The sequence below is a fragment of the Lissotriton vulgaris genome, unplaced genomic scaffold (assembly GCF_964263255.1).
Source record: "Lissotriton vulgaris unplaced genomic scaffold, aLisVul1.2 SCAFFOLD_637, whole genome shotgun sequence".
NCBI classification, from domain to species: Eukaryota; Metazoa; Chordata; class Amphibia; order Caudata; family Salamandridae; genus Lissotriton; species Lissotriton vulgaris.
This window is the reverse complement of record NW_028245984.1, coordinates 459,128-486,704: the sequence shown is the minus strand read 5'-3', so window position 1 is coordinate 486,704 and position 27,577 is coordinate 459,128. Positions and strand designations below refer to the sequence as shown.

The 27,577-nt window shown below is 46.4% G+C and overlaps 1 protein-coding gene across 1 annotated transcript in view; it reads right to left on the bottom strand.

Moving 5' to 3' along the window:
* LOC147666195 (T-complex protein 1 subunit gamma) overlaps nucleotides 1–27,577 on the bottom strand; it is a 205,537-nt gene that overhangs the window by 144,391 nt on the left and 33,569 nt on the right. Inside the window, exon 3 of the mRNA XM_086949220.1 lies at nucleotides 16,588–16,638. Within this exon, the coding sequence (XP_086805346.1) occupies nucleotides 16,588–16,638 (51 nt within the window). The remainder of the gene's footprint in view (nucleotides 1–16,587; nucleotides 16,639–27,577) is intronic.

Genomic DNA, 27,577 nt, shown 5'->3' with positions numbered 1-27,577 from the left:
TATACTCTTACTTATAGTTTTATTATTTGTTTAGATCTGATTACTACCTCATATATGAAAGAATGCCTACCTATTACTATATTTTTGCAATATTGCTCTCATAGCCTTTTCTGAATTTTTGTACTACACAGACTGCTACCTCATATAGGAAAGAGTGTTTGCCATCACTGCATTAGTACACTCAAGCTTTACTCTAAACATTTGTATTGCTCAGATTACTACCTTATATATGACAGAGTGTTTACACACCATTGTAGTACTATACCTATACCGGTATTTTGAACACCTGTATGCACAGATTATTACCTCGTATATTAGGAGTCCTCACTAGTGCCACTTTTACTTGTATTTTGAACATTTGTAAATGCACAGATTGCTACCTCACACTATTTGAGTTGACAACCAGTGTCACCCTCGATTTTTGAATTTTGACTCTTGTAAATTGTGTATCTGGATCCTTCCTCTATATTCTATCAATATTATCAACTATAGTGCATTAGTGCACTCACCCATTGTACCCTACCCTTATATATTATCAGTATTATGCCTATTCTTACACCTTGTACCTTACAATTTACCGTATGTATTTGCCCTACTGCTCACTCTCATATCCTGGATAGGCTGGCTGATTACTAGTGTCACTTTGTAATTTATAACTTATTACTGTGTATCCTACTGTATGCACCTGTTTTTCTGCACACATGTCTTTCTGCACATTGGTACCACTATAGTCCACTACTGCATCCTCCCATACCCACCTAATCCTGCAACGCAACATGGACCCCATCGGCAAACATACATACAAAGTCACCTACCCACCATCACTCACCAAAAAAGCCGCCAAACGCTTTTAACACAACTTCCTTAGGTCACACTCGGAAACGCCCTTTGCTGACACCTACTTCTCACCGGTTAATGGATCCCTGAACACCGATATCATCTTCCACACCACACGCAGAGCTCAATGGAGAAAAGCGTTCTTCACCCTACTCACTGTCTCCTCGACTAGAAAATCCGCACACAGCCAAACTCTCTCCATCTCCCCATCCCAGGTCTTTCCAGGCAGAGCCACTATCACTATTTACAATAACGGGATTGTCCCATCACAATACACAGACAGGAACCTGGAACTGCTCGACAACATGTTCCCCACCTTCAAAGAACACCTCTCCAATTCACGGACAAACACGCATATCTCCCCCAATCCCACCAACCATGACCTCTCAGCTGCATACTTTTCAATCAGGGACACACCTACCACCCCTGACCTCCCATCCCCTACCCACAACTCCACTATCCCAACTCAGCACCCGATCACAGACATAGATCGCTCCCCCTCATACACCGCTCTTTCCCCCGCCCCCTCTACCAACCTGCGGACCTCCACACATACCCTCAACACGCCTATCACACCTACAGCGGGCATTAACACCCCGCTCGTCGCTGACAGCACAGTCCCCACCCATAACACTCCCAACTTAGTCCAGCACCAGAATAACACGCATTCCGACAATTCCCCCCCTTTATCCCCCCCCATTCTCAGTCCTCATTACCCTCTAATCAACTTCGCAGAACGTACTCCCTCTCCTAATTTAACGCCCCCTCCCCTCAACAGGACCATCTCCAATCCCACTTCCCCTCCTACTCTCAGCCCCTACTATCCTCCTTTCACCCCCACCACGGCTACCAGTCTCGCAGCCTACACGTGGTCCCCCCGCCTACCGCCAATGCCCCCACCCATAACACCAACTTCCTCCCTACCTCATCCACTCCCCTACCGACCAGAACCTCTCGCCTCCCTAACCCCATCCCGCGCTCCAACACAACGCAGACCTGCCCGAACACCAGCCCTCCCTCCCACCTGCACACGAATTCCCTGGCCAGCCACTCACCCCTGACTGCCACTCCCACCCCCACCACCTACCCTACGATGGAATACATCACGGCCACCCTCACTCAGATCAAAGAAGACATTCACGTCAAAGAACTACTCTCCACACGCCCCATACACCGCCCACCCACCTCCACCCCCCCTCCCAACCTGTCTCCTACTCCGCCGGCGGACCCCCACCCTCATCACGCCCCACACCAGGCGTCAATCCCTGCTCATAGGCGCAGCAACTCCCGTAGTCCCCAGCATCGCCCCTGCAACGCCTCACACATCCACACCTCCCCGCCAAATGTGTCCCCCACCTCTCAGACTAACTCTCGCACTCAGCTATCCCCCAATCTGACATCAATCCCAGCTCTTAATCGCAACAACCGCCCTCGCCGCACCCACAACTCTTCTTCTGACCTCGACACACTCACCCTTCTCCGCTCCTATGAACCAGCCCCCCAAACTCACACAAGCACCCCACACCGCAACATTCCCACGATACACCCAAATCCCCTTAGACCACCCACACTAAACAGCAGATCCTCCATCCCCAATAACCTTAGAAAAGTCCCTCTCTCGCTAGAACAATCTAACACCCTCTACACACCCAGTCTCAAATGCGCTCTTCTCAACTGCAGATCGGCCACGAAACACTCAGCAGCCATTGCTGAACTCCTCTCATCGCAGGACCTTGACCTAATCATCCTGACTGAAACGTGGCTAACTGAATCCTCGACACCCATAATGGACATTCTGGTTCCTCCCAACTACCACATTATCAGGCTCGACAGAACAGGCCAAATAGGTGGCGGAATCGCATGCATATACAAGAACAACCTCTCTGTTCAGAAAGTCAATTCCACATCCCTACCATCCCCAACATCCTGTGAATACATCTGCCTCGACATTATTAGTGAGGGCAAACCGATATGCTCTCTGCACAGCATTTACCACCCACCCAAGGACAACCTCACCTTCTCCCAACAAATCATGGATATGATCTCAACCAATTCCGGACGCCAGCTCACCCAAATATACCTTGGTGACTTCAACCTCCGCTGGAATGACCGCAACGACGCGGTGGTAAATAGTCTTAAAAATGTCCTCGATGCCCTGAACCTCACCCAAATATGCAACAGCCCGACCCACGAGAAAGGCTCTACCATCGACCTGATCATCTCCAAGGAGCACTCTATCCAACTCGAATCCATCCAACCCTGTGACTGGTCAGATCATCATATTATCACATTCTTTATCAACGAAAAAGTCAAAGTCAACCCGGTGCAACTCTCCAAGCCCAAAGTCTGGAAAAGAGACTCGAAAAAGCTCAACCCTGGCTCTCTGCCCCCTAACAGCTGCAATCTCCTACTCCCTCCTGCAGGCGCCTCGGATGTCCAAACTCTGACTGACCACTATCTCAACACTATGACCTCTATAATTAATGAGGCTGCACCTATGCAAATTAAAAGAGTCTCTACTAAAATCTCCAAACCATGGTACGACGGGAGTCTCAACGAAGATAGAAGAGACATGCGAATGGCAGAACGGACCTGGAGATCAGCCCCCTCTGCAATGCACCTAAAAGAATTGAAGAAGAGAAACGCCTACTTCAGGAAAATAAAACGCTCAAAATCGGACTTCTTCCGCCTCCAACTTAACCAAGCAAAGAACCGCCCGAGAAAGCTGTTTGAGCTAATCAAATCGCAATCCAAGGAGCAACCACAACCACTCAACACTGGGCGTGAGGCACCCTCATGTGAAGACTTCGCTGCTTTCTTTATCCAAAAAACTGACAAAATAAAAAGCGATCCTCATTGACGCAAGCCTCTACTCCAAACCCAAATGCCCAGCACCCGCTGAACCAAAAAACAATGCGACATGGTCAACCTTTGACACATATTCGGAAGAAGAAATTGGCAAATTACTCGGCACCCTGAAACCATCCAATCACCTCACGGACCCCCTCCCTGCCTTCGCAGTAAAAGACTTTACCCCTCTGCTTCTCCCTCTCTGGACTAAAATCATCAACCGCTCTCTCCAACAAGGAAGCATACCTGACTCCCTCAAAGTTGGTCAGGTCACACCTCTACTAAAGAAACCAACAGCCGACCCCTCTGATCTCAACAACTACCGTCCCATCACCAATATCCCCACTCTCGCCAAACTGCTGGAAAAATGCGCACAACTACAATTGACTAAACACATTGAGCAATTCGATCTCCTCAACCCTCACCAGTCAGGCTTCCGAGCAGGACACAGCACAGAAACTGCTATGACTCACATAATTGACGACGCACTTCAAATGCTAGACCAAAATGACACCTGCCTCCTCTCCTTCTTGATCTCTCCTCCGCATTCGACACCGTTAAACATGAGAATCTACTGGAACTACTAAACACAAGAATGGGCTTATCTGGAACTGTCCTCAAATGGTTCACTTCCTTTCTCCGCAACAGGTCGCAGAAATTCAAGAGCAACAACCTGATGTCCACGCCAGTACCTGTAACGCTAGGCGTCCCCCAAGGATCCTCTCTATCCCCAACTTTGTTCAACCTAGTCATGGAACCTCTCACCACCTTGCTACAAGCATCCAATGTACACTTTCACATGTATGCCGATGACACCCAACTTTACCTCAAACTGCAATCACCCAATGACATCCTGCTCCTGAACTCAACGATCAGATGCACCCAATCCTGGCTTGCCGACAATCACCTCAAACTCAATGCCCTGAAAACAGAGTTCCTTCTGATCGCACCTCCAGCGAAGATATCCACCACTGAACATTGGCTTAAACTCCTAACCGCACTCAATGTCCAACCCACCATCGTGGAATCAGCAAAATCTTTAGGCATAACACTCGACACCAATCTCAACATGCAGCAACATATCAGCAAAGCAACAAAGGGAGCGAACTTCCAGATCAATACTCTGAGAAAACTTAAACCCTACCTCCCAGCCAAAGACTTCCAAACTGCCGTGCAAGCACTAGTCATCCCACGAATTGAATACGGTAGCACCGCCCTCTGCGGACTCCCACTAACTACAACCGCACCACTAAAAGCATCTCTAAATGCTGCAGCGAGACTCATCACTGGGTCAAAAAAGCACTCCCACATTACCCCTGACTTGAAATCCCTGAACTGGTTGCCGTTTGAAGCCAGAATACATCTGAAAATCACCTGCATGACACACAAGGCGGTACACCTAAACTCACCCGGCTACCTTGCTCAGAAATTGACAATCTCTGGGGGAATCAGAAACACGAGAGGCACAAACAATCTTCTGCTGAAACCTCGAAGATTCCGGAAAGAGAAAACATACAAGCGCTCTTTCTCAGGAATGGCGCCTAGGATTTGGAACTCACTCCCTCCCGAAACCAGGCTTATATCCTCCACTACACTCTTCAAAAAAGAAGTAAAAGCTATCCTCATGGCTAAATTCACCTGTACTACTATCTCGAACCCTATTAACACCCTGCAATGATCTGTATTACTTGCTTGACCCCTTATCTATTTGTACGAGCTGTCTTATCACCCACTTGATTGCTTTGCAGTCACCCAATTGTATTATTTGTACTGTATGATCTACTGGTTTACTTATTTGACTTTGTTCCCTCATGTGGGATTTTGAGTGGGTAGTTCATGGGGATCCATTGTGATGGATGGTTCCCGGCCTCCCGTTGGGGGCGGGCGACGATCCATAACGCGACAGGTACTTCAATGTTGCTGAGGTATGGGGGGCGGGGGGTGGTGTGGGGGTCGGTGGTTTGGTCCACAATGCACAATGTCTCCAAGTTCTTCACAATTGGTATGTACACGTCACGCAATGCCTGACACCTAGGCCCTTGCTTTACATGTACCTGGATGGCGGTTGATGATCTCAGGCCGGTAGCTCCTAGGGCATCTGTACGGATCAGGAGCTGGAATGTAAGGGGGTCTGCTTGATAAACTGAAGAGGGATGCACTTCTGAGGTTGGGAAAAAAGGAAAGAGCAGATGAACAAAAGTTACTTACCTGTAAACTGTGGTTCTCCAGTATTGGTGTCTTTCATAGATTCACATGCTTGAATATTCCCAGTCGTCGAAGTTGGGAGTCCCACGGTACATAAAATAGCAGTAACATATGCATGTATACATGAAAAATATCATAAATAAAAATATACATACATATAATGTAGTAAAATTGTAAATGTTAAAAGTACCATAGAACATAATAGGCCCATTGAAAAGCCTAAGGGAGAACTCACTTTAGTAGCATATTAGTGTCATTATGTGTAGGTTCACATTCCAGCCAATCAGGCTGTAGCCTCCTCTAGAGCCTTCTCCTCAGAAGCCCAAGTCCTCAGATTTTCGTAGCACAAAGTGAGTAAAAGTACCGGAGGAGAAGAGAGCCTCTGAGGAGAGGATGGGAGAGTCGCATGTGAATCTATGAAGGACACCAATACTGGAGAACCACAGTTTACAGGCAAGTAACTTTTGTTCTTCTCCAGTATTAGGGGTGTCTTTCACAGATTCACATGCTTGAATAAGAGTAGAACGCAGTAAATCATCACATAAGTCATAAAGGTGATATACCAAAGCAAGTAAGGTAAACATATCAGTCAAATGCAATGAATATTAAAATATTTTTAGAAAAAACCTTTATGACCGGAGGCGGGTAGCAACAGAGGCTCACTTTTATTGGCTCACTTTTATTGGAAAAGATTCCGCAGCGCCGCTTGACCTACTGCCGCATCCGCGACGTCTGTTGATTGCAGGCAGTAGTGTTTTGTAAAAGTATGGCTGCTCGACCAGGTAGCAGCTCTGCAGATCTGCCTCAGGGGTACCCCCGCAAAAAGGGCAGCAGAAGTAGACACCGCTCTAGTTGAGTGAGAACTGGAGAAGGAAGGGGCTTCCCAGCCCGTTGGTGGCAAAAAGGATATGGTAGAGGATATCCATCTGGTTATGGTCTGTTTGGTAACAGGTTGTCCTTTGCAAATTGGGCCATACGCCACAAACAATTGATCTGACTTTGACAGTTGCAGTTCGCTGAATGTAAAATTTGAGACGACGTTTCACATCCAATGAGTGTAATGACCGCTCAGCTGGAGTTTGCGGAGCATGAAAGAAAGTCTTCAGGATTACGGGTTCGTTGAGATTAAAGTCACTGGGAACCTTCAGGATGAATTTAGGATTGGTTCGCAATGTCACAGCCTCATTGGAGAATTGTAGAAAAGGAGGCTGTATGGTAAATGCCTGGATGTCACTGACACGCCTCGAGGATGTCAAGGCGAGCAAGAGAGCAACTTTCCATGTGAGAAATTTTAGACTTGCAGAGTGGATAGGCTCAAATGGAGGTAGAAGCAGTTGAGACAAGACCAAATTTAAGCGTCAAGCTGGTGGAGGGCGACGGATAGGTGGAAACATCCTAAAAAGGCCCTTGTAAAATTGCTTAATGATTCTCGAGGAACAGAGATGTAGAACCATCATGACGGAAGCGGGAAATCGCCGCCAGAAACACTTTAAGAGTTGAGTGTGAAAGTCCTGATCTCGCCAGGGATAAAAAGAAAGGCAAGATCTGTTCAGGTTTTAAGTCATGGGGTCCAAATCTTTAGTGCAGCACCAGACACAGAAACATTTCCACTTTAACTGATAGGTTTTAATAGTGGATGGAGCGCGAGCGCGCGCTAACACCTCTCTGCAGTCGTCGTCGATATCCAGACGTGCAAATTCATTGTATTCAGGTTCCAGGCATGGAGTTGGAGGTATGCTGGATCCGGGTGACAGATTTGTCCTTGCTTCATCGTGAGGAGGTGAGGTAGAGGATGGAGCGGTATCGGGTCGGACTGTGAAAATAGGAGCAGGTCTGTGAACCATGGACGCCTCGGCCATTTGGGTGCAATCAGGATGATGTGGCAAGGTTGAAACCTCATCCTGTGTAACAGGCGAGGAAGTGGAGGGAAAGCGTAGATGAAGTCGTTCGACCAATTGATCGAAAATGCATTTCCGCTCGACTCTCTGTGGGGATGCCGACTTGCAAAGCGTTGGCATTTCCTGTTGGTAGCAGTCACGAAAAGATCCATCTGCGGCTGGCCCCACCGCCGGAAGATGAAAATCGACGGTTGGTTGGTTGAGCTCCCACTCGTGATTGTCTGATGACGCCCGGCTGAGTGAGTCCACCAGAACATTGGCCACACCCGGCACATGGATGGCTGCGAGATGAATTTGATGATGAATCGCCCAATCCCATATTTCTTGTGCCAGTTGTGAAAGTAGGAGAGACCTTGTGCCGCCCTGCTTGTTGATGTAGTGCATGCTGGTGGTGTTGTCTGTCCTCACCAACAGAGTGTCTCTGCACTAACCTCTGGAAGGACTTTAGGGCCAAGAAAATCGCCATGAGTTCCAGGCGATTGATATGCCAAGTACGTTGGGTCGCCGTCCACTTTCCTTTTACAGACATGCCGTCGAGATGCGCTCCCCATCCCTCGAGAGACGAGTCTGTTGTAAGCGTCAGAGTCGGAGGTTCGTCTTGGAATGAACGGCCCGTAGATATGTTTGGAGGGTGAGCCCACCACTCCAGCGCTTTCTGGATGCGAGGTGTTAGAAGGACCTTGTCCTCGAATTACCCTGACACCTGTTTCCACTGTTTGTCTAATTCCTCCTGTAGAGCCCTCATGTGCAATCTGCAATTGGGGATAAGTTGGATGCACAAGGAAGCCATGCCAAGGAATGATTTGAACATTCGAACAGAAACGTACAGTTTTGACTGTAGGAATTGCACCATCTTTACCATGCGGTCCTGTCTTTCTTGGGAAACTAACACTTTCCCCCGCCGAGAATCTAGCGAGGCTCCAAGAAAATCTCGCCTTTGCGACGGATGAAAGTGTGACTTCTGGCAATTGATTGAAAGCCCCAAGGTTTGGAAAAGGGAGACGCAGAGCTGAGTGTGCTGCTCCGTCAGTTGAAAAGTCTTGGCCTTGATGAGGCAGTCGTCCAGGTACGGATAAAATTGGACGCCTTGCAGACGCAGGAAGGCAGCTACCGGGGCCAAGATCTTGGTAAAGACCCTCGGCGCTGATCGAAGGTCGAATGGAAGGACTTTGAATTGGAAGTGCAGCTGTCCGACTGTGAAGCGTAGATACTTCCTGTGTCTGGTGTGAATTGGCACATGGAAATATGAGTCTTGGAGGTCGATCGTTGAAAAGAATTCCCCTGGGTTGAGATAATTCAGAATTTGAAGCAGAGTTAACATCTGAAAAGTTTTCGAAATGATACATTTGTTCAGGGCCCGTAAATCAAAAATTGGATGCCATTCTCCCGACTTTTTCTTGACTAAGAAGAACCGGGACTAAAACCCCTTGCCGCGTTGACCTTGCAGCACTACCTCGATGGCTCCTGTTTTGATCATCAATTTTACCTGGGCCAAAAGTTCTTTGAGATGGGGAGAGGGTAGCCCCGAAGGTGGACGAGTGGGAGGGAATTTTGTAAACTCCAGGGTATGTCCTTTGGAGATAACGTTAAGGGCCCATTGGTCGGAGGTGATTTCGGACCATTTGCAAAAGTACTTTGAGATGCGACCTCCAAGATTTAAAGTCGGCAGAAGAAAGGAACTGAGACCGTCACTGCTTTTTATTGTTTGAGCCACCTCTATATGTTGTTTTTCGTTGGTATGGTCTGGTGGTGGACTGACGATTCTGGGATTGGTAGGAACCCCTCTGCCGGTTATCGTTGTAGGTGTTGTACGAACGATATGGACCTGATCCTCGAAAAGTAGAGGAACCTCCGCCTCTACCTCGTGCCCCCCGAAACGGCAGTTTCTTGTACTGGAGGGTAGCTAAGGACTTTGCAGTGTCGGTGTCCGTTTTAATCGCCTCAAGGGCATCATCTACATGCTTGCCAAACAACGAATCCCCGTCGTACAGCAAGTCCAGGACTTTTGCTTGTACCTCTGGACAGAAGGTGGTAGACTTCAACCAGCCTTGACGCCTCAAGACTGCAGCCCCAGCCAATTGACGAAAGCCCGTGGAGGAAATGTTGAGCGCGCATTCAATAATTTCGGATGAAATTATCTCTCCCTCCTGAATAATGGCCTGCGCTTCTGCACAAATGACATCGGGTATTTGAGGAATCAGTGCGGCAATCTCGGACCACATCTGGCGGTCGTAACGGCCCAAAATAGCTAAAGTATTAGCCGCCCTCACAGTAGTAGCCGCCATTGTTGTAAATTTTTTGCCTATAGAGTCCAACTTGTGGCCTTCCTGATCAGGAGGAGACTGGAGCGGTGTAGCAGGATTGCAGGATCTTTTCTGTGCTGCCCGAGTTATAACTGAATCTGCTTTCGGTTGTGACACCAAACAGGCCGAGGCTGACGCCGGAGCCTTATATTTTTTGTCCAATCTGGGCAAAACTGCAGGTACCGAATTTGGATGTTCCATTAATTTAAGGCCCTCCTGCCAAATAAAGTCAATGATTGGTATTGTGTGGGATTGCCTTTGTGAAAGGTCCTTAAAAATCATACAATAAACATTCACTTTCATGTTGTTTTTCGACAGCGAGATGAACGCTTTGCAGCACGGACCATCAAATTATGGAAATTTGCAATGTCCACTGGAGGCGATGCTAGAGGTGAGGTGGGCGGAGTGGAAGGTGTTTGAGCCCTGTAATTGTCCCACTCATTCATATCGACTTCATTGTCGTCGTCAGTGTTGCGAGGATCAGGATCCTCGTTGTCGGTGTCAGGACGAGTACCCCCTGGTGACGCGGGTGGAAAAGGTGCAGGTGCTTGAGAAAGTTAAGATTGAGGCAATTGTGGTGCTGGAGAGGCAAGTGTAGATGGAGGGAACCTGCTGTTATAGCCATCTAGCATGTGCTGCAGGTTCATGACCAAAGATAATGGTATTTGCGTAACCGGCTCCGAAGTAACTGGTTCTGATTCGTCAACAGGAAATAATTTGTTCCCATCTTCGACGTTTTCCACTTAGTCAACTTCATCACTATACTCCTGGCACTTAATGTTCAAATCAGATGGACTAGATGCCTGTCCAAATAGTAGTTCCACCTCTGAATCGTTTCCGGATTCTTCCTCAGACTGAAACAATTGGTCTGGAAGAGGAGTTCCACTTCTCACTGGACTCAGTTGAATGAGGTACTGTCCTCAAAGAAGAAGCAGTAGCCACTGTAAAAGTGGCAGCTGTGGCCAAAGGTTGACGAGACGTATGCGGTCTTAGAATCAACCTGAGGCGTCTGCGTCGTCAGATGTAATCGACGCTGAAATTGAAGGCTTTTTCTTCGTCGACGAAGACTTCTTTTCCGTCTACGGAGCCGTCGACGAGATTGGAGCCTTACTCGTCGACGATGTAGACGTCGACGGGATGACAGCCGTCGACGATGATATGATGGTCGTCGACGGAGGCGCCGTCGACGAGACAGCCGTCGACGATGATGGGCCCGTCGAAGAGCTGCTTTTAGATGATGACTTGATCTTAGTCGACTGGGTTCGCGTCGACGATAACTTAGTCGACGGTTTTGATTGGACACTCGTCGACGACATCTTCACAATAGAAGTAATGGGTCTCACCTCCTGGGCTGTCGTCGACGAGGTGATAGTCATCGACGCAGCACTGGTTGACATAGTACAGGTCGTCGTCGACGTAGAGGCTACAGTCACTGACTTAGTCGTCGCTGAAGACGTCGACGGACGCGTCGACGAGCCCATGCCAGATTTAAAAGTGGAAGGCAAGGCTTTGGGCGCAGACGTCAGAGAACCAGGTCCCGTAGACGTGACCTGAAGCGAATCCTGTGGAGAAACAATCCTGGAGGACTCAAACAGTCTACTTTTCTTCAGAAAAGGAGATGGAACCTCAGTTTCAGACCCACGCTTCTGAGAGGATTTTGAAACACCAGATGACAAACTTTCTACCTCAGAAACCACAGACTCTGAAGTCTTCAACTTCTGTAGCCACAGAAGGAGACGGGCCTCTCTATCCCTCAGAGTCTTGGGAGGAAAAGTGCGACAGTACTTCTAGTTTTTAACCTCGTGGTCTGGGTAGAGACAGTAAAGGCATTTACTGTGTGAATCCTCACGGAAATGGCGCCATTTAACACAAGAAGGGCAGGCTTTAAATAAAGATTTCCTATTTGAAGACCTTTTCTGAAGAAAACAAACAGCTAGAGTAGAAGAAAAACTGAGCAGAGCTCAGGGAGACTCCCTTCACACGACGTGCGGTAGAAAATCTGAGGACTTGGGCTTCTGAGGAGAAGGTTCTAGAGGAGGCTACAGCCTGATTGGCTGGAATGTGAACCTACACGTAATGACACTAACCTACACATAATGACACTAATATGCTACTAAAGTGAGTTCTCCCTTGGGCTTTTCAATGAGCCTATTATCTTCTATGGTACTTTTAAAATTTACAATTTTATTACATTATATGTATGTATATTTTTATTTATGATATTTTTCATGTATACATGCATATGTTACTGCTATTTTATGTACCGTGGGACTCCCAACTTCGACGACGGGGAATATTCAAGCATGTGAATCTATGAAAGACACCCCTAATACTGGAGAAATTCTGTTACTGCAGGAGACGCATCTGCTGGGTACCAAAACACTTAGCCTGCAGCGATACGGGTACCAGCAGGTTTACCATGCTGGGTTCACGAGTGACTCCCGAGGGGTGGCTATCTTGGTTCACCGCAGAGTGTCCTATGTCCACTCGACGCAGTGGGTTGATCCACAAGGTCGCTGTGTGTTTATCAAAGGAATGGTTGGTGAGGAATCCATGGTGTTTGGAAGTGTGTATGCCCCTCCCCCACTGCAGTGGTCGTTGGTAGAAAAGCTGTTTACAGTATGGGCCGAAATTCCTGAGGTAATGGCGGTGGTCAAGGGAGACTGGAATGATGTCATGGATTGCCGGATAGATCGTTGTAGGACCGGGGAAGGACAGGTTGCAGACACGCCCACTAAACTGGGAGATATGGTGCGGGGGATGGGCTGGATGGACACGTGGCGCTATCACCATACACATAGTCGGGAAAATACATATGTTTCGGCGATGCATAAATCGTTCTCTAGACTTGACTACATATTCGTCCCCCAAGGAATGGTAGGGAGAGTGGACTCCGCGTCCATATTGCCAAGGGGTCTTTCGGACCACTCCCCGGTCACCGTTGACCTTTTGCTAGACAAGGGGCGGCAGCCTTTCCGATGGTGCCTATCCACATGGCATCTACAGCAGGACGAATATCAGAGGCACATGGGAGAGGCCATAGCCCATTATTGGGAGGACAACGTTGGATCGGTAACGGACGTCGTGACACTCTGGGAGGCTCTGAAGCCCACGCTTCGTGGGGTGGACATAGTCTGGTGTGCGGCGGCCTGTAGAAAGCGCAGGGAGAACCTGGTGGCAGCCGCGGCTTAAGTACAGGAGCTAGAGGAGCGATGCAGTGCGGCTAGGGAGGATAGAGAAGTGGGACAATTATTACTGGAACAGCAGTCTTATGCGTCCTTACTACTTAAGGCTCGGCAGGTGTGGTTGGCGACGCAGAGCAGGATATATCAATGGGGCGGCAAGTCAAGTACGATGTTGTTTACGATCTGTCGGGGAGCTTTCCAGGCGCAGGCATTGCCGGGACTTAGGGATGAGGCTGGAGACTCAATCTCGGCTAGCGGACAGTTTTGCATTATACTATGCTGCTCAGTATGCCCCGCAGGAGTCTCTCCCTGCAGCAGCAGTTGATAAATTTATCGCAGACCTCCCGCCACAGGCGCTGTCAGATGAGGTGCGGGAACGTCTCGACCTTCCCCCGTCGGCTGAGGAGTTGGGCACAGCTCTCAGGGAGCTTAACACCGGAAAGGCCCCTGGGCCTAATGGGTTCCAGAGTAAAATCTTCAGGAAATACCACCTTCAATTAGGTACACATTCTAAAGGGGCATTGGAAGCTGCCAGGGAATGCAGCCGCTTACCGGCGGATTGGAGGCAACCTGAAATAGTGGTGTTCTGCAAGCCTGGGAGGCCCTTGGATAGACATGAGTCATATCGACCCATATCTCTCCTAAATGTTGAAGCAAAGATATTGGCCAAGGGGCTCGCCAATCGACTCCTCCCCCATATAGCGGAGCTGATCCACCCAGATCAGGCTGGGTTTATGCCCCGTAGAGTGAAGAGACAATATTAGGCGCGCACATGTTGCGGTGGAGGCGATTCGGGGCGCTGGGACTCCGGCGGCGCTTCTGCTGGCCGATATAGACAGAGCTTTCGACTCTTTAAGCTGGGTCTATCTACGTGCACTCCTCTCCCACCTTAATTTTGGGCCCCACTTTCTATCGTACCTGAAGCTGTTGTATACTGACTTGACTGCTTCAGTGAGAGTAGCAGGGGCGACGTCCACCGCCTTTCCCATTGGACGGGGCACTCGACAGGGGTGCCCCCTCTCGCCGTATCTGTTTGCCCATGCTATGGAGCCACTAGCAGTGTGGATATGCATAGACGCACATATGCGAGGCTTTGAGTGGGAGACAGGACCGTCTGATAGAATCGCGCTTTATGCGGATGACATCCTGTTCTTCCTTACAGATCTGGATAGGTCGGGACCAAGAGTCTTGGAGAGACTGCGGATTTTTGGGGAAGCGTCGTGGCTCAATTTGAACTTACGTAAATCCACACTATGGGTGCTGGGAGACCGCACAGGTGTAGGATCCTGGGCGTCCGCGTTGCAGGTAGCAGCGGGGGGCCTTAAGTATTTAGGAGTGTTTTTGACGGATCTGCCTGCGGTCTCCTGGGAGCGCAATGTAGTGCCAGTCTGGGACAGGGTCCGGTCCGAGATGAAAACGTGGTCCCGTATGACACTTAATATTTATGGCCGTTTGGCCATTTTCAAGATGGTTGCCCTTCCACGCCTGCTGTACTAATTGCAGAACCACCCTTACCCTATTTCACCACAGTGGTTTCGGCAGGTTAACTGGGCGCTGGGGCAATTCCTTTGGGCGGGGGGTGCTGTGAGTGGCGCTGCGCACCTGTTTCCTATCGACATAGTGCGGAGGATTGGCGACGTCCAATATTTTGTCCTATTACCAAGCATCTCATCTTTTGATATTGAACGAATGGTGGTATGGGGACAGGGTGGACCCGGCGTATGCCCTTGAGAGGTATTTAATGGAACCAGACACCCTACACACAATCCTATACTCGGCTAGGTTGAGTAAGAGGTTGTCCGTGGCCACCCAGGTGGTCTTTCAGATTTGGCAGCAGGCGCTACGCCGTATGGGATGGTGGAACAAGTTAACTGGAGAAACCCCACTCTGGCAGAATGGTCGGATACCGGCTCTGGCGTCCTTGCATGCATTTCGCGGGTGGGATTCGATAGGAATCTCAGCGTTGGGTCATGTTCTGAAAGGCACGACCCTTAAATCGTTTCAAGAGCTTAGTGAGGAGTATGGCATGCGTCGAACCCAGTTCTTTAAATACTTGCAGTTCCGTCACGCCATTACACCTAGCTTAGAAGGCCTAGACTCATTGCCCGAATTTAGCTCACTAGAAGCTAAGGTATTTATGGGGGATTTAGAAGTCAAGAAAATATCCTGCATCTATCAGACGCTGGTTACACATAGCTCCCCCTCTCTTGACAAGCTGCGGGACTCTTGGGAAGGGGATGTGGGTGCACAAGAGGAGGAAGATTGGAGGGAAGCTCTGGAAGCCCCAAGAGGTGCGGCTATTGCCATACGCCTACAATTCATCCAATGTAAATACCTACATAGAGCCTATTACACTAGGGAGAGACTGTGGCGGGCTGGTCTGATTGAATCCCCCAAATGCTTGAGGTTTGGCCAGGAGGTGGGCACCTTTCTGCACACAGTGTGGGCTTGTGGAGCTTTGGCGGGGTTCTGGACAGGGGTATGGGATTGCCTATCTGAAGTGTTGGGATGGGACCTTCCTCGTACTTCACAATTGGGCCTCCTACAAGTCTTGGAACAAGTGGGCGGCAACATCGATAAAAGACATCTGTTGCTTCTAGGCCTTACTGTTGCTAAGAGGGACGTGGTTCGGGCCTGGAAGGATCCCAGGGCACCCCATGTAGTGGTGTGGAAGAAGGGCCTTGACTTCTGTTTGGGGCTGGAGCATCCTGTTTGAGGCCAGGAGCCGCCCTAGGAAACACTATAAAATATGGAAGCGATGGGCAGATTATAGTGGGCTGTGGTTGGAGCCACCAGTGCAACAAGACGATGCTACGGGACTGGTGTGATGGGGCCATGGGTGAGGGAGTGTGTACGCTATGTGTGAACTTCTCCTTTTTCAGGAACGCGATGACTTTGTGCAAGGGGTTAGGGTGGGATCCGGGTGGGGGGAGTTGGTGGGGGGGTGGGGTGTGGTGGGTGGGGTGAATGTTCTGTTTAAACTAGTGTATAGATTGCTTCCCACTAAATAATGCTTTCCTGCTTGCAGTTCCTCCGGAGGACGGAGTGCTGCGCCTTGTGTGCAATCTGTCAATAAAATATATTTTTTTTTTTAAATGGAAAGGCATCTACTGAAAGTGAGGAGACCACCAGTGAATCAGCTGAAGAAGGCCTTTTCAAGTAACTCAGGCAGTACTGTACCAGTCTAGGTAGGTGTGTAGATGCATCAGTTAATTGTTATCCATGTTAAAGACTCTTCCACCCCCTCTCTGCGAGTGCCAATCCATTACATGAATGCTAACTGAAGTTTTTTTGTGTCAAATACATCACCTTCATCATAGCCCTTGGTCCTAGACATGTTCGTATGACGTCCGCAATAGTCTGAAAATTAGAAACCAAAAATTATAACAGTCAGATATGGTCACAAAGTAGTACGTAAACTACCAATAAACTGAACCTTTTGTTAAAATGAAAAAGTCCCCACTGAACTTCAATACACATGGTATTGCAGATAATCTGCTGTGAAAAATGAAAATGGAAGGCCTAAGCTTGCAACTGACCCCAAACTATGTATAAAAATTAGATTGATACGACCCAAGATGTTTCACTAGAGCTCCATAAACGACTGAAGATATGGTATAATCCTAAAAGGTGAAAGGAACAGTTTACCTGTAATCCGAAATCTCTTCCAGTGGATACTCACTAATTTCATAAGCCTTGACTTGCAGAACCTGAAGCAGTTTGCAAAATATATATCTATATATGTACAAGTTCATTTTTAAAGAAAAGAAAGGTGCATTCATGTATATAAAATAGGCCTGGCAGTCCAAACATTGCTAGAATAGGCCCAATTTATTTTAAGTTTTTTTTAAAAAACATAATTGTATATTATCAGTGTAGTCTAAAATGATAAGAATTCCAACTCAAACCATGCATACCTAGAACATTAAAACTGGCACTGTGCCTTTAAAGGTTTCAACCCGTACTCTAGTATCTCATCATACAACAGAGTTGACAGTACATTTTCACTAAGCTCAAGATCATGGGCACAGAATTCTGCGTTAAAAATCTTGTCCGGGATGTGAGAGAGTGGTCGTTGATTTTATTAAGGATTCCCCCTCGAAGAAAACTTAAATTATAGGTAAGACAGGTTTCCTTCTCTGTCAGGGGATCCTCAGCAAAACTCATAAGCAATAAATAGAATACCAAGCTCATCCCACTACAAACAAAACAAGAAAAGCGGACAAGAAACAAAAAAAAACAAAAAAAGGCAGAACAGTTTCCATATCTATCTGAAAAGACTGCCTAATGAAGTCTGACCCACTTGGGCATCTGCTCTCGAATGTGAATACAAACAATAGGGTCTGGTAAATGTATGTATTGATCTCCACGTAGCCGCTTTATATATTTCAGAGAAGGGTACACTTTTTATCTGAACCATGGATCCTGCTATTCCCCTAGTTCAGTGATCTTTAAGCTTAGGTAGGAGAGATTTCATTGCTAATTGGTAACAGAAAATGAAAGACAATCCACTAGGAAATGCTTTACATTGAAGTACAGAGACCAGTCCTAAGAGGACACTAGTTCACAAAAAGACGGTCAGTTTGTTTGATCTCTTTTGCTTAATCAAGATAACATTTTAATACTCGACAATCAAATGAAAGAAGGATAATTTCCTCAAGATTAGATAAACTTAGGAAAAAGGTTGGTAAACAAAATTGACAAAGTCGGACATTGCCTTTGAAAGAAAGTAAAGGAGAGTTCTCATTACAACATTGTTCTTATGAAAAACAGTTCAAGGCTCTTTTGGGCATAAAGCTTTAATTTCATCGGCTCTGCGTACAGATATTGTAACGGCTACAAGGCTTTCATAATAAATCTTGAAGAGTCACTTTATTTATCTGTTCAAAGGGAGGCCCAATAAGTTTTGAAAGTACTATGTTAATTTCCAATAAGCGGAGAGGGCAGGGTGGATAAGGCTGAATTTGAGGGGAAAAAGATTAAGTTAATAAACTTGAATTCCTTCTAAGAAATCCTACAAAACTCCCATTTTAAAGAAAGCCATTAGTGAAGAGACTTCTATATGTATGTAATTGCTGTAGGAAACTTTTGAGAAAAAGAAAAGCTGGACCTCACCAGGAGGAAAAGATATGGAATGGCCATATCCTCTTGGCATGTAGCAGGGTTATGGTTATTCTGAATACACCAGATGCAGAATCTCTTCCACTTGAAAGCCTAGGATTTCCTTGTGGAGGGCCTCTCAAGATGGTCATGCAATCTAGTTGAAGATTTAAGTGTCTATAATGCAAAAATCAGGAAGCAAACCGCTAAATTCATCTATGGTAGGTTTGAGTGTAGGATCTGGCCTCTGAACTTAGAGAGGGTTCGGTCTGCACAGCAGCTGCCTGTGTGGTCCCTCAAATAGGTGAAGATTAGTGAACCGTCACTATAGAAGCTATTCTGGGGCTGACAATCATTATTACTTTAAAACAAAATAGTTTAATCAACACAGTTGCAATTAGAGAGATGGAAGGAAGGAAGAGAGTCGAGAAATTTTCATGGCCACCTGACCAAAAGGGCATTCCCCATGCGTACAGGTTGGGAATACCTTGGGACGAAGTTTGGACATTTTTTGTTGTTTGCATCTGCAAAAATATCTATTTGAGGATACCCTCAATCTTACAAAGCTTTCTGCATCACTGTGGTTGTTGAGGATCCAGTCATGATGGCCTTGTATCAAACAACAAAGGGTATCTGCTAGTTCGGAATGCCTGGCAGATAGATCACCGTAATTGCTGGATTATTAGCCAAAAGCCAGAGACAACTGTCTTAAGTGTATTACTCTGTGCTTGTTCAGCAAACAAAATTCCTGCTGTATTGTCAGTCTGACCAAGACATACATTTGTTTCGAATGAAGGGAGAAGTTATTACAGAGCAAGATGGACAGCTGGTAAACACCACGAAATTGGTGAATAGGATTTTTCCTTCTATGTCAGCACCTCGACCTTGAAGGGATGCATCTGTTACCATAGACTGTAAAGTAAAGTCCTGATGAAAGGAAACCCCTTTCAGAAGATTGTTAGCTTTGCACAATCAAGAGAATGACTAGATGGCTTGTTAGGATAACAATTACTTGATCTCTTAGCTTCCTGATTTCTGGTTCGATTGATCTTAACAACATTTTGGGAATTGCCTTATCTTATATATGGTCCTAGGATTATTGTGGACTTTTGAAAATTGATTTTCAACCCCAGATTCTGCAAGATGGCTGCTGCCATTTGAAAGGGTTTCCTTACTGTATTTGGAGCGGATGCCTTTACTAACAGATCTTCTAGATAAGGGTAAACTAATAATCTCTTGTTTCAGGGGCAAGCAGCTACCACTGCCTTGCACTTTGAAATAGTGAGAGAGGACTTGAGGCTGAAAGGGAGAACTTTGAACTAGTAGTGAGGTTTTTCTACCAAACATCTTAGGAATTTACAGTGTTTCGTTACAAGTGGACTTTGGAAATATGCAGCTTTAGGATTTATTGCGGTACATCTAATCCCCATGATGCAATAACGAGTATTTTTGGTGCAAGGACTACATCCTATAGCTCTGTCTTTATCCGCTTGTTTCAGTCTCAGCTCGAGAATGGTTCTTAATTCTTATGTGGGATCTTTCTTATGAAAAGAGAAATGGACAGGAATATTTCAGGCGTATAAGACGACCTTTTAACCCCTTAAAATTTTCTGGAAAGTCGGGGGTCGTCTTATACGCCGGGTACAAAATTTTATGGTATTTTTTCATGCGCTTTTTCATAGCGAGGACTTCACTCGAAGGTGTCAGACAGCTTCACAATACGAAATAACAAGAAACAACACACCGTATGTTAAAAAATACAGCCACCGACCCTGGCAACGTCCAAAAATACAGCCACCGACCCTGGCAACGTCCACACCCAGGCCCCGCGCCATGAATTGTGCAAGTATCGAAAGCGAGCGTGTTTTTGTCATAGCGAGGACTTCACTCGAAGGTGTCAGACCGCTTCACAATAGGAAATAACAAGAAACAACACACCTTATGTCAAAAAATACAGCCACCGACCTTGGCAACGTCCACACCCAGGCCCCGCGCCATGAAGTATCGAAAGCGAGCGTTTTTTTCATAGCAAGGACTTCACTCGAAGGTGTCAAACCGCTTCACAAGCGAGCAAATGGCGCCATGAGTCTTACCTCGACTGCCGCTGCCGCTGTACACGCGCCTCCAACCGCTTGCACATCCCCAGGCAGACGAGGCAGCAGGACGTCCGAAACACGGTACATGGTAATGGGCAGCCAGCGCCGAAGATGGCAGCGCCCTGTGTGTTGACACGTTTGGCACGTTTTGGCACGCGCACCTCTCCCCTTGGCATGGGCGTGGCATAGAAAGGGGACTGTACAATGTTCCCGAATGTTCCCGAAGGCAGTAGAGCACTTGCCGTGATTGGCTGGTTGTTGCTAAGAGGAAAGGCAGTCTCGTGACCAGATAGCGTATTTGCCGTACCGTACGTGTGGTGTTGAAGACCGTCTCTGCACCTGTTCATACTGTACAGCACCAGTACCGTACATCGAGTGCAAATGGCTGACAGTCAAGAACCCGGCAAGGCTCCAGCAGCACATTCCGTGCAAATGGCAGACAGCGAAGAACCCGGCAAGGCTCCAGCAGCGCATCCAGAGCAAATGGCTGGCAGTCTAGAACTCAGCAAGGCTCCAGCAGTGGCAAGGAGAAGGAAATATGAAGCCAGCTACAAACTCAAAGTTGTGGCTTTTGCCACGGAACATAATAACTGTGCTGCTGCTAGGCAATATGGAGTGACAGAGAAGATGGTTCGGGCCTGGAGAGCAAATGAGCAAGCATTGCGGAGTATGCCAAGGGGCAAGTGTGCACTAAGAAGAGGCACCCCACATTGGCCAGAACTGGAAAAGCATGTAGCAGACATGGTGGCCGAACATCGGCAAAGCGGGTATGTCGTGACCCGAAATAAAATCCGATTGGTTGCACTTCAGTGGGCCAAATCTAATCCCGATCTCAGCCACAGATTTAAGGCCACTGTGTCCTGGTGTACCAGATTCTTGGGAAGGCATAATCTGGTATTGCGGCAAAAGACAAAAATTGCCCAGAAATTACCTGCGGATCTTGATGCCAAAATGCATAGCTTCCATCGCTACGTCATTAGGCTGCGCAATGAACATGTGTATGCGCTAAGTAGCATCGGAAACATGGATGAAACTCCGATGAATTTTGATATGATTGCCAACAAAACTGTCCATCAAAAAGGCGAAAAGACAATTTTAATAAAAACAACAGGACATGAGAAGTCCAGTTTCACTGTGGTACTTGCATGCACAGCTGATGGTGGCAAACTGAGACCAATGGTTATTTTTAAAAGAAAAACAATGCCGAAACTCAAGTTTCCTGTTGGTTGTTTTGTGCATGTGAATGAGAAAGGATGGATGGATGAAGAAGGGGTAAAGCTATGGCTTGATAACGTATGGAGCAGGCGACCAGGTGGACTTCTACAAAGGCGTAGTCTACTGGTGTGGGATATGTTCAGGGCTCATTTAACTCCCAGCACCAAGCAAAGGCTGGCAAGACTAAAAACTGATGCTGCAGTTATACCTGGAGGACTGACATCGTTGGTGCAGCCACTGGATGTGTGCCTAAACAAGCCATTTAAAGATCGCATCCGAGAACAGTGGAATGAGTGGATGGTTAGCGGTGAAAAAACATTCACAAAAGGAGGAAACATGCGTGCTCCACAGTTGGATGTTTTGTGCAACTTTGTCATAAAGGCCTGGAACGACATCGATGCAGAAACAGTCATAAAGTCTTTCAAGAAGTGTGGCATATCGAATTCATTAGATGGTATGGAGGACGACTATCTGTGGGAAGGTGAAGAGGATGCCGAAGAAGAGACCACATCATCTGATACGGAATTGGTACAAGATCCATACGATGACTGCCTTACAGATGTACCACAAGATCTCATTGACTTACTTATGAGATCAGATGACGAAGAAGAGGATTTTGAAGGCTTTTAAAGGGAACGTTATAAATACTGTAGAAATCGCTTGGATTTATGGGAAGTTATGGAACGTTTAATGCACTTGCACTGTTTCATGCACTACGTTATTTAGGTTTGCCGTACCGTACCGGTATATTCAGAAGTGACAGTTTTTGATATGGTTTTAAATAAAAATATTCCGAGTAAAGCAAGATTGTTTCTACAACCAATTTCTTTGCGTTCAGTCTTTCAGTTTGTAAAATAAACGCTTATAGGTACCCACTGCCCACTGATAAAGCCTTACTGCTCACCCAATAAACGCTTATAGGTACCCACTGCCCACTGATAAAGCCTTACTGCTCACCCACAGGGAGGAGGACTAGACTAATACGGTAAGTTCAAAATACCGGTACATACTCGGAATGGCTATGCTGCGCTGGAAGTGGGGGGTCGTCTTATACGGCGAGTATAGCACAAAACCTAAAAATTTTCTGCCAAAGTAGGGGGTCGTCTTATACGCCGGGTCGTCTTATACGCCGGAAAATACGGTAATTATTCCTTGCTGATAAGAAGTTACTTCCTCCACCACATACTTTTTTGGTAGAGTATTCACTTCCAAGCAAAGCAATTCATGACAATGATATAAAACTTTATAAATAAGGAATTTTTGGGTGGTATCGTAGGTGGCAGAGAATGACAGAGAAAAGAGGGAAGAGCTCCGTTTTAGTTTCATTTTTAGGTCTCGCCTAGCGATGCAGCACCATGCGCTGTCGCGTAAGCGAACTCTATTGTTGCCGACTTGCTTAGCATGCGGGACAGGATAGGTGCATGTGCCTGAAAGACATCAGCTGTGCACGCGTACGGCTTGGCTTGCGGCGTTATCACAGCGCCTGCTCGCACCATACGAGTGCACATCTGACAGCGCCCAGACATGTCATGTGCACGCTCACGGCATCTCTGAGACAGCCGATGTGTACGCTCATGGCGTGAGTCCGCTAACAGAATGGGCGCCAGCAATTCATCCAGTTACGCTTTGACTCACCGGCTCGGTCTGCAGGTTCCCTGCCCGTCACAGGGCTCTCCTCACCACTCGGGAGCACCGTCTTGCCTGTAGTGTCATGCAGTCTGCCTCCCTCTTCACCTGGTCCCTCTGATGGGGCGAGATTTCAGCATGGAGCCTGCTGTAGAGTTCCGGACGTCCTCCCCGGCGGTTCCTTCCTGTTTGTTTGGCAGGCCCTGCCCACGTCCCAACGAAGGCTGCCTGACTTACGGTTTGCAGTATGCTCATTTGTAAGATGAGACTGAGCACCTTTCCCTTAAAATTTGCCCTTCATGGTGTTTGTAATTCACTTTTAATCAATAGTGTTAAATTCACTATGGCACTCGAAAATGTATGCTTTGCCACACCAACATTACCTGTACCATGTGCTTTATAAAGATCGCTAGATCCAGTAATCAGCCTCTGAGGCCCTGCATTTGGCCCGAAGTTTCATACCCGGAGAGTGGCTCTCTTTTGTGCACAGGTAGTCAGTAGAGTCTGATCATGCAGGAAATCTGATTCAGTGCCTGTGAATGTAGGTGAATGTGCCGTCTCAGGGCTGGCTTCCCCTGGAGTCCAGCGCAGTCCACAGCATCTGACCTCTGCGTTACGAGTACCTTCCTGTCTGCGAGCCACCCCCTCCATGTTAGATTATGAACCTGCTGCCATGGCATGTGAAGTCATCCCCTGCAGCGGGCGGTGGCCGCCTTCACAGGCAATGAATAATTTCCACATCCTAGGCCACAAAACCCACAGTCCACTACTGGACCAGCCCACCCTTGGTATTTACCGAAGGCAGTCGTGAAGTCTTCCGATTTTCTGGGCCCCTCATTCTGGCTTGCCCCTTCGAGGTGGTGGGATTAGTGCTACAGAAAAAAGGCAGTCTGCAGGACCCACCAAGGTGGTTAAACTGGCGTGCATGAAGGTGCAGAGGCGACCACGGCCTGCACCTATGACACATTTAGCCGGCCACAAGGGCTACCACTCTGACATTTAGTGGCACTTTACTTTGGTTCTAAAATCAAACATGGTTTTGTTAATAACATGTCTTTGGCCAACTATATGGCAGCAGGAACCACATCAGGAACTATATTCTACGGAAATAAAATGCTTTCTTTATGTTTCCTGTTGGATATATAGCCTCAACAAAATTATGGTTTTACATTGAACCTGAGATGGCAGGTGCTCCTAAAAAAAAAAGCATTTTCAATGCAATAGGTGTCGCATTTACACGAGTTTAAGCTATTGCCATTGTAAATGACAATGTCTTATTTATGTTTTAAAAACCAATACCATAGTAAAAGGCATAGCCATTTACAATGCCAATAGCTCAAACTTATGTCACTGCGAGACCTATTGCATTGCAAATGCTTGTTCTATTAGTGTGAGAAGTTTGTTGACCTCTTGTTCTAGAAGCCCATTTAAGAGAAGACCGTCTTTGGCGATACTCTGGCTGGTGGAGAATTCGAAAGTGTCAGAGTACATCTTTAACAGATGAACATATATAGGACATTGATGAATAGCATCTATTCCTAGAAGTCCTGCGTGAAGAGGATCTTCCACAATGTCTGTGGTGTCTTAAGTGAGATGTACATCTTCCTGGACATCTAGATCCAGTATTTCCCCATTTTCCATGGTGTCACAGACTGACCACATGCATCTCATCCCTCTTGGTTGGATGGGTATGTCCTAGAGTACTCAGACTGAGGAGCATTTACTTGCCCTCTTAAGGCAACTGAGCCAATTGGCTGAATGCCACTGCGATGCAGGAGGTTGTTTTTTGTATCAACGTTTATGATGGTTCTCTCAATGTCGATGGAGGTCTTGGTCTCAATGTTGAGGTTGCTTTATCTTAGATGGCAGGTGGTTCTTGATGTTGAGGCCTGAAAGTCGATCAGTATCATCATTTTAAATGATTTCCTGTGGACTTTAGATCCATCTCTAGCGTAGTCCCTAGATCAAGATGAAGGTGTAAAAGTAGTTGGATAATTTTCTCCATTCTTGATGTCCAGAGGCTGGTACCAGAAGCAATTTCCATAAACCAAGCCGTCTAATCCACCTCCTATCCTCCAGGCAGACATTTAGTTTTTATTTTTACTATGTCCACAGTGCCTTGGGTGGTGTTCTTCAGGACGATATAGGATGTAGAGGTCAAGAGGGTCTGAATGAGCATTTTCAATGCGACTTAGAGCACTTCAAAAAACATTAAGGCATTCGGACTGGAAAATATGGTGAATTCATATCAGAATGTAATGAAAACACTATTCTTTAACAGCGTTGAGTGAGGTTGGTTAGACCAGAGTTGGATTTTGTTTTTGCTTTTAGAGAAAATATATGCTCAAACAGCCAAGCTTAGCGCTCCGCAATCCTGTTGACTGGAACTGTAAAAATGAACTGACCTACCTGTCACTTCTAGTGTATGATGGGATACTGGAGTATGGGCGAGTCTCAAAGGGTACAGTGTCAATTGTAATTCTCTAGGACTGCAGCCGATGTCCTAACATTGTTCTACATAGTCTTTTTCCCTTACTAAAAGGAAGTTTGTTGCTTACATTTCTAGACTTTTTAGAAACAGTGACTATATTTACACAATTTGAGAGGTTTTAAAAAAATAAGAACAAGAAATGTTAACTTGTACGTATAAAGATTATATATATCAAAAAGCTCTGGGATCCTGCACGTGGTTAAGACAATTCAGAGCGTACGAAAACTGAGGAGGATCCCCTCAGAGAGAAATGAGCTTCCAGTCATCTGCTGCTGATGATATTTAGGAAGCAGAAGTAACACCAAATGTAAAATAGCCATCTTGAAACATAGGAAAGAGTCAACTACAACATAAGGTCTCCATGCCTCAAAAGCCCAGATTCTCTTGTGCAGCTGGCTAGAAGACTGCTATTTATTGCCAATTAATCATCTACCCTGTGGTGGATGATAAACAAGTGATATTACATTAGAAGCAACAAAAGAACATAACGTGCCTTTGTCTCATTTGACTTTGTAAACATGTTAAATGTTTTAATAAAGCTGTAAAATATGCCAACACAGGTACTGCAACAAAAGGAGATTTAGTAGTACTATAAAAAAAATAATCCCAGGAAAAAAAAAACTTGATCTTATTTACTCTCTCACTGCCTGAATTTAAATTAACGGAGCAGATATATTGCTCTTTAAAATTGAAAGCATACCTTAATATCTATCTAACCTCTATGGTACAAGCATAGCTTCCAATTGATATATAATTGTACCAAAGTAAACCGTATGAGCTCAATTATCCTTTACCAATTTTTCCCAATACAAGGTGTCATATGCAAGCCAACAAAAGGTAACTACACAGTACTATGCATTCTATCTAAAGTTTAATTCACACAAGTTGCACAAATGATTCTATTCAGCAAGAAGGTTCTACTTCCTAAAAGCACTGATTAGATTATTGCCCACGCAAAGGATACCACTAGGATAACAATGAGCCTCACCACCAATGCACGCCAATAATGCACTATCCTCACAGATCCCCCCCCCCCCCAAAATACAGGCAACAGCAAACTGACATCCAATAAACATCACACTCAGCCACATAAGACACCTACTCACCTCACCGTCCCCCCCCCCATACTCATCTGCTTAATAGCAAAGAGTGTGTAATATTGAATTGACACCAGGTCAGTCCTTCATTGCTAGTTTCCCACTCTTTGGCTTAGGTAAGGGCTAATTGTACATGCTACAAACGAAACTGCCCGCAAGTCTATGACAACTGTAGAGCTATTAGGCAATATTGTATGTATTTTTAGGAGAAAGAGTCCTATTTAAGAGGACGTAATCTCATCACCCACCGAAGTGGCATGCTTCATAATGGGATCTCCTCTTGGTTGCCAGGCCTAGTGCAACCAAGGGCTGCAACTCCCTTTCTAAAAGAGGCGCTCGCGGATGTCTTCACTTTAGTCAGCTGAATTGATCTCCTAAGATCTAAACAGCATGAGTCATATTCTCAAAGGTGGGTGTAATGTAGTGCAAAAAGAGATGCAAGAGGTGAAGCTAAAATTGGCTACCAAACGAAAAATGAAACTTTAATGATCAACGTTTGATGTCAAAATTTAAAAACCGTGCAAGCACGCCCTCAAAATATGGTTGAGCGTGTTGGTCTATATGGAGGGTCTACATGTTTCGGCCACCGCGATCGATCTTCGCCTTCCTTAGGACCTTGGCAGTGATGCTACTGCAAGAATGTGAAAAACAGAAAATAACTGTTAAGTAGGTGA